We start from the raw sequence: 6,615 nt of genomic DNA, 5'->3' as shown, positions 1-6,615 counted from the left end.
CATTTCACTTCCGGTTCATGTGTTTGACTGTGTGAGTGGGTGTGGGGGGGGGGCGAGTGTGATCGAGAGGCGATCAAGCTGGTATGTGCTGCTCTCTAGTGGTGGAACGATCAAAACGATTCAACTGTCCAGCTAGACTTTCTATATGTGAATTAAATAACAAAATAACGAAACAAAAAAACACGAAAATCGCTGGCAAGGGCTGCTATGAACGAGGTTTTAACTCTGGCAGTCAATGAGATTAAGGCCGGAATGAGCAGGATGCGAAACAGTTGAGCTTCTTCACAAGTGCAGTGAGGACTGTCAATGAACTGCCCTCCCCCCCAGGCCAACTGACCTAAACTGATTGGACTGTGCTGGACTGGACAGGATGTAATTGCACTTTTGAAATGCACAACAGCACTTTACTAAGACTGTGCTGGTAACTTTTTTTTTAAAGGATTGCACCATGGCACTTCACCTATATGTGCTGTGTTGATAACTTTTTTAGATGAATTGCACGTCGTACAATTTTTCATTTTTTTTTTTTAAATGTTAGTTTATACTGTTTTTAGTTTGGGTCTTTTTATGTTTCTTAGGCTTGATGTTTTATGTTGCACTGCAAGTGGGGGGAACGTTATTTAATGTTCTGTATGTATATAAGTACATAAATAACACAAATTACATGTGTTATTTATGATAATCTGATTCTGATTCTGGAACCTTTGTGCTTTCACAGAACCAGCGCAAACCGGCTTGCGTTTCCACCAGTTTAAAGTACCATTGTAATTAGGGGCAGGAGTCCCCAGTTGCCCCAGGTTCGATTCCAAGCCTGGCCAGCAATGTGTCGAATTTGACCGGTCAAAGTGTCCATTTAACAGGGGAAATTCAATCGTCAAAGGCAGTTAATGGGAAAATGCATTGATATCAAAAAGAAAATGCACTTTGTAATTTGTACTTTTGAATACTTACATTGAGTATTTTTAAAAGCATGTACTGTTGACTACTTACAGTGAGTAATTTTAAAAGCATGTACTTTTGAATACTTGTCCACCACTGCCTTATTTGGTTCATCCGGATGAGTAGTGGCCCAACTGGGAGAACTGGTTTTGTCAGTCAGTGTGTACGAATGAATTGTTCATAGAAACGTCTCAATAGGTGCCTTCTTGGGAGTGAGACTGTGTTGTTCACAGTTGTTTTGTCATTATGTAATTGTAAGAGTCAAACACAAATGCTTGTGGGGACATCATGTACCCTGTCTTCTTGTTTGTGTTTTACCCTGTGAGGCATTTTTGTGTAGACAACTTTATTTTAAAGATTCGCAAAATGTACAAAAATAAATAAATACACAAGACACCAGAAAAAGGACCCACAAATTGATATGTATGTGGCCGCAGACCCCCATATGAAAATATTTTATTAGCGTTCTAAATATATTCTACATTTTGTCATTTGTTTTGGAAGATTTCTTATTTTAAGTAGCAGATCTACAGTACAAGCTCACAATGCACCGCAATGCGACATGTGAGCTTGCAGATTGGATTTCAGATTTCCAAATAGCCAATGTATATAGGGTTCAAGTGCTTAACGATTTTGATACTATATTAACTAATTTGGCTGGGGACCCCCTCAAGAACCCCTGGGGGGTGCCCGGATCCCACGTTGAGAACCACTGCCCTAGGGCCTAAATGACCACCTATACTAGTAAGCTACAGTTATGCCTAGGGCCGTCTTAGTATTCAAGGCGTACCATTAATCTGTGTCAATAGATTATAAAAAAGGTTAAAACCTGAGAACAGAAGTTTATTTTACTTTAACTACACTACACTTAACTTGCACTAAATCAGGGTTTTGCTCAGTAATCTCCCACTTTATATCATTATACTGTGTTTTTGTTTATTTTTTTTTACTTTGTTTTTTCTTTTCTTGTTTTCACAATGAGGGGGCCACCTTTCACCTGTTTCAGAAGTCATGATGCAATTGATTGGAATGTTTACTATGATATTGTCATGGAAAAACTATGGCATTGACACCTTGTCCGACCTGTCAAGCTGAAAGGTGTGTCATCGCAACTCTCCTGCTTTTGTTTTGTTTTTGTGACAGAGACAGTGTGTAGAATATCCGTTGTGTCATATGTCTTGGCCATGAAATGTTTCTGTAATTATATGTAAGGCGGCCCACATCGAAATCAAATTTTACTATCTTAATGGTATTTATTTTTACTACTACTACAAGCAAATGCATCCCTGGAATGACACTGTCATCTGACAAGGATGAGGAAGGAAGTTATTGAGCATCTGGGATGTCCCCTTTTCTGTGTAGAAATAAAAAATCCGGTTCCACCCCCATATGGTAACCGGACTACCGTGTGGGAGTGGTCACCTGTAGGTTAATGTATGAAGACAGAGCATCACAATGGTAATAATCAGTTTCAGCACTGGATCAGGACTGCATAGCCACGTAAAGAGGAGAAATTGCCTGTTTCGCTACAAGTAGGTTGATCTAATTGTCCCTGGGCTATGCCTCTGGGCTGGAGTTTGTTTGTTTTTAATTGCATGCATGTCAGAGTGCCTGTAGGTATAGAAACTGTTAATTTGACTGAAGAACTCATGATGAACAACATTTCTATGGGGGTTTCCTCTTAAAAAATATAAGTAACTTTTATTTTTATTTTAAATACAAATAATATGCGTATTTGTATGCGAGTAGTAGGGGAGAAATTGATCTAATCTTTTCACATTTTAGGTAAAAAATGTACAACGACTCATTCAAGCCCGCAGGGCTGCTTTATGATGGCTGGTTTAAGAACGCTGGTAAGTTGCAATTATGATATTATTTATAAATCACTGTCAAATGTTACCTAACTTTAATAACAGCATGTTCCAATTACTATTATAAGAGTTTAATTTACAAATAAAAAGTGCAGGTATCACAGCTGCACAGAAATTCGAATTATTATCTTTAATGTGAATTACTTTAATTAACATTAAAGATACAATATGTACAGTAAATGGCAACAGGCTACCTTATTTGATATTGAGGTGATCAGGAACATGTAATTCGAACAGTATAAAGTTGGATAAAATGTGCTCTTCTCATTGATGGCATAGACCCCAGAGTGGAGGACTGGTTTCTCATGTCTTGTGTCTGGCCTCAGACCATCATCATCGCATCATACATATACTTTGTCACAACACTGGGGCCACGTTTGATGGAAAACTATAAGGCCTTTGACCTCAAGAACGCCATGATCTTCTACAACTTTAGCATTGTGGGCTTGTCTTTATACATGATATACGAGGTAGGTTCTCTCATCATGATGACTATACCTGTAGACATAAGTAGGCATCTGGACATAACTTTGTCTATACTTTTATATAACTCTGCTGTCCGGCAGAAACCAGCTGCTCCAAAATGTTAATCTTTCAGGAAATGAATTTTTTTTTTTTAGGAGGCTTTGTTCATCATTGATAAGAACAGCTGAATGGACCTCCAAGCTCACAATGAGGTTGGGGGTCAAAAGGGGGTGGAGCCTGGAGTCAGCAAAACCAGCTAACTCCACCCCCTTTGGTGGACTTAGCTGGTTTAGCAGAAAGTTTTAGGATCCAATGGAGTTTGCTGGTTTTGTCAGAAGTGCTTTTTAATACTTTTCATCGGTTCAATATTTGTTTTTCACAGACGTAAAGGGTGTTCAATAGCACTGATTTATGGGGGAAAAAATGCAAAAGCGTCAAAATGGAGTTAGCTGGTTCCTGCCGGACAGCAACGATAAAGTAAAATGGTTCTGCACTGAACTCACCAATTGTAAATCTGCTGTATTTAAGCCAATATACTTGATATTCTGATATTTTGTTTGTGCACTTGTCTTCTATTGGAAAACAAGTGCCTACTGTATGCTCAGATCAATTATGTTTTAATGTATCTAACATCTTTGCAGTGATATAGTCATAGACATTGATGTAATATTGAAATTAGTTTACATAAGTGGAATTATTTAAGTTTCCCCATAACATGGAGCCTTGTAATTAACCCCTATAGGGTCCCACAGGGGTCTACTTGGCCCCTTCTTTTTTTCTCGTGCATCACTTCTCTTTGCCAAAAATTGCTGATCTAGAAAGATCTGCTATTTTTATATATTAGAATGTTTGTCTAATATGACATCCCCAGAATAGGGACTAACTGCTTCCCCATTGTGTTTTCTAGTTTCTCATGTCAGGGTGGGCCAATGGCTACTCGTACCGTTGTGAGATTGTGGACTACTCCAACTCGCCTCTGGCACTCAGGGTAAGTAACAAATTAGAACCTGATATTTACAAATATCCAATAATTGTTTTAGTTACGTTAGCAGCAGAGCTAGGGGTAGGGGTAGGGGTAGGGGCAGGGGTAGCAGGCAGACAGACAGATGGTCAGGCAAACAGGCAGGCCATTGGGTGAACTCAGATGAAGATAGTTATTTGGCAAACAGTTATAGTTTAATCTGTAACTAGTTAACTGCAATTCTTTGAATCAGAATGTAACTCAGGCTACGCAAGTAGTCCGAATAACTTGGATGGCGATGTCATGGCCTTTCCTCTAGCGCCACCCTTCAGCCAACATTTCTATTTGGGTGTAAGGTGCAGCATGGCCTCTAGTCTAGGGACTGCTAGCAGCTGGCTTTAGACTCATCTCTTAGTCAGTTTCTTTCTGATTTAAATGTTTTGTTCCATTCTAGATGGCGTGGACCTGCTGGCTGTACTACTTCTCAAAGTTCATTGAAATGCTAGACACGGTAAGCACACTATGAACTTCTCTACTAGTATGACTGCATTACTTACTGGCTAATACTTGCAAAAAATATTTTATTCCGCATTAACCACGTCTTTCTCCCCCTCTCTTCATCAGATCTTCTTTGTTCTCCGAAAAAAGACCAAACAGGTGTCGTTCCTCCATGTCTATCACCATTCCATCATGCCATTCACCTGGTGGTTTGGGGTCAAGTTTTCCGCCGGTGGCCAGGGAACCTTCCATGCCCTGGTTAACTGTTGTGTTCATGTCATCATGTATTCATACTATGCCTTGGCTGCCCTGGGACCTGCCTACCAGAAGTACCTGTGGTGGAAGAAGTACATGACCTCTATCCAACTGGTAGGTGCCCTTATATATATATATTTTTTTATTGATGCCTCCTGTTAGTATGTTTATTTTAAGTGAACCTCAATTTGTTTTACAGCAGACAAAATTCCTTGAACATGTATTTAAACAAAATGTTCTTCTAAAACATTTATGTTCTTCCTTAACCCAGGTCCAGTTTGTGATCGTGACCATCCACATTGGCCAGGTCTTCTTCACGAAGGACTGTCCCTACCAGTTCCCCATCTTCCTGTACCTCATTGGGCTCTATGCTGTGGTGTTCCTGGTCCTCTTCCTCAACTTCTATTTCCATGCATACATCAAAGGCAAGAGGCTTCCCAAGCATACATCAAAGGCAAGAGGCTTCCCATGCATCTCCAGAATGACAAAACTCTTCAAAATGACAACAGCATTCGCAGCAATGGGAGGAGCCGCAGCCAATGTGTACTTAATAAGGATGATTAAAAACTTCCATACAAGGATTCCTTATAACAGTGGTTCTCAAACCTTTTAATTTCAAAGACCCCAATAACTCTGAGAGTGTATGCATGGAACTAAATGAACCCGTAACAGGTCCATTTGGTCCATTATTTGGAACCCCTGGCCTAAAAGAACCTGGACCCCACCTTGAGAACCACTGCTTTATAAGTCACTCAGCTACAGTATGATTAAAGGTGTAATCTTAGGGTTTTACCTAAAATCTTTCACTGGACCGGCGCCACCCCTGACTACCTCTGCCCTCCCATGTACAGTTGATGAGTTTCCCGCAGAACCTCCATTTACTGGTTGTGTTTGTCAAGAGAAAGAAACAGTACAATGGACCACCTCCCAGTGGGCACAAAGGTTCTTGCCTCTGTGACTGTGATTCCTAGTGTCCTAATTCCTAATCAAAAATTATCAGGAAAACCCTCTAGGCTACTACAGTATCTAAAGTGTCTTAATTTCAAACATTTCTCAGAATCTTTCACTTAGTTTTAACCTTGGTGTTTTATGTATTATGTTATAAAAAAACACCCAATGGCTAATTGGCTATATGGTTCTTGGACTAAAAATGTATAATTAAGGAAATATGAATAACTCCTGAATTGATTTTGGGCTATATGAAAGCTAGAAAGAGGCCCTGGCAGGACAGTGGAAATTCAAGCTTCAGATTTCAAGCTTGTTCAAAGAATGACACTTGATGCCATAATATCATAAAGTAACAGTTTATTCTTTCTCTTCGATTATGAATGTATTTAATATTTATTTATACTGTTTTATTTGTATTCAATTATATTTATTTACATTGTTCTTTTTTTCTTTCTTTTCTTTTTACAAATGTATTGTGTTTTATGGCCATAATGTTGAGGCTCTTTTAAATCCTGTTCCTGAAAGAGCTGGTGATGAAATGGCATACCATTGCTTTCTTGTACAAATTACTAATGATGTGTTATGGAATAGCCTAGGGCTAGGCTGTTTCATAACACTGTGCACACTACTTACATAGCTATGTATGACTTTTATGTTAAAATAAATTCTGTAGCCTTA

At 39.1% G+C, this 6,615-nt stretch overlaps 1 protein-coding gene across 2 annotated transcripts in view; it reads left to right on the top strand.

Annotated features, from left to right (window-relative positions):
- The first annotated feature begins 2,405 nt into the window (after positions 1-2,405).
- LOC308094080 (very long chain fatty acid elongase 7-like) overlaps positions 2,406-6,615 on the top strand; it is a 4,220-nt gene continuing 10 nt past the window's right edge. The window contains exons 1-7 of one of the 2 annotated variants that reach the window (XM_080440531.1): positions 2,406-2,471; positions 2,725-2,792; positions 3,090-3,280; positions 4,183-4,263; positions 4,691-4,747; positions 4,861-5,103; positions 5,261-6,615. The exon at positions 5,261-6,615 is cut by the window's right edge and continues 10 nt beyond it. In XM_080440531.1, coding sequence (XP_080296657.1) covers positions 2,732-2,792; positions 3,090-3,280; positions 4,183-4,263; positions 4,691-4,747; positions 4,861-5,103; positions 5,261-5,602 — 975 coding nt within the window. In that variant the 5' untranslated portion in view covers positions 2,406-2,471; positions 2,725-2,731 and the 3' untranslated portion in view covers positions 5,603-6,615. Of the gene's footprint in view, positions 2,472-2,639; positions 2,793-3,089; positions 3,281-4,182; positions 4,264-4,690; positions 4,748-4,860; positions 5,104-5,260 lie in introns of those variants that run through there. The other variant, XM_080440532.1, reaches the window with a different exon arrangement.

The sequence above is a fragment of the Gymnoscopelus braueri genome (genome assembly GCF_963280865.1).
Source record: "Gymnoscopelus braueri genome assembly, chromosome: 10".
In the NCBI taxonomy this organism is placed as follows: domain Eukaryota; kingdom Metazoa; phylum Chordata; class Actinopteri; order Myctophiformes; family Myctophidae; genus Gymnoscopelus; species Gymnoscopelus braueri.
This window is presented reverse-complemented; position numbering and strand designations above follow the sequence as displayed.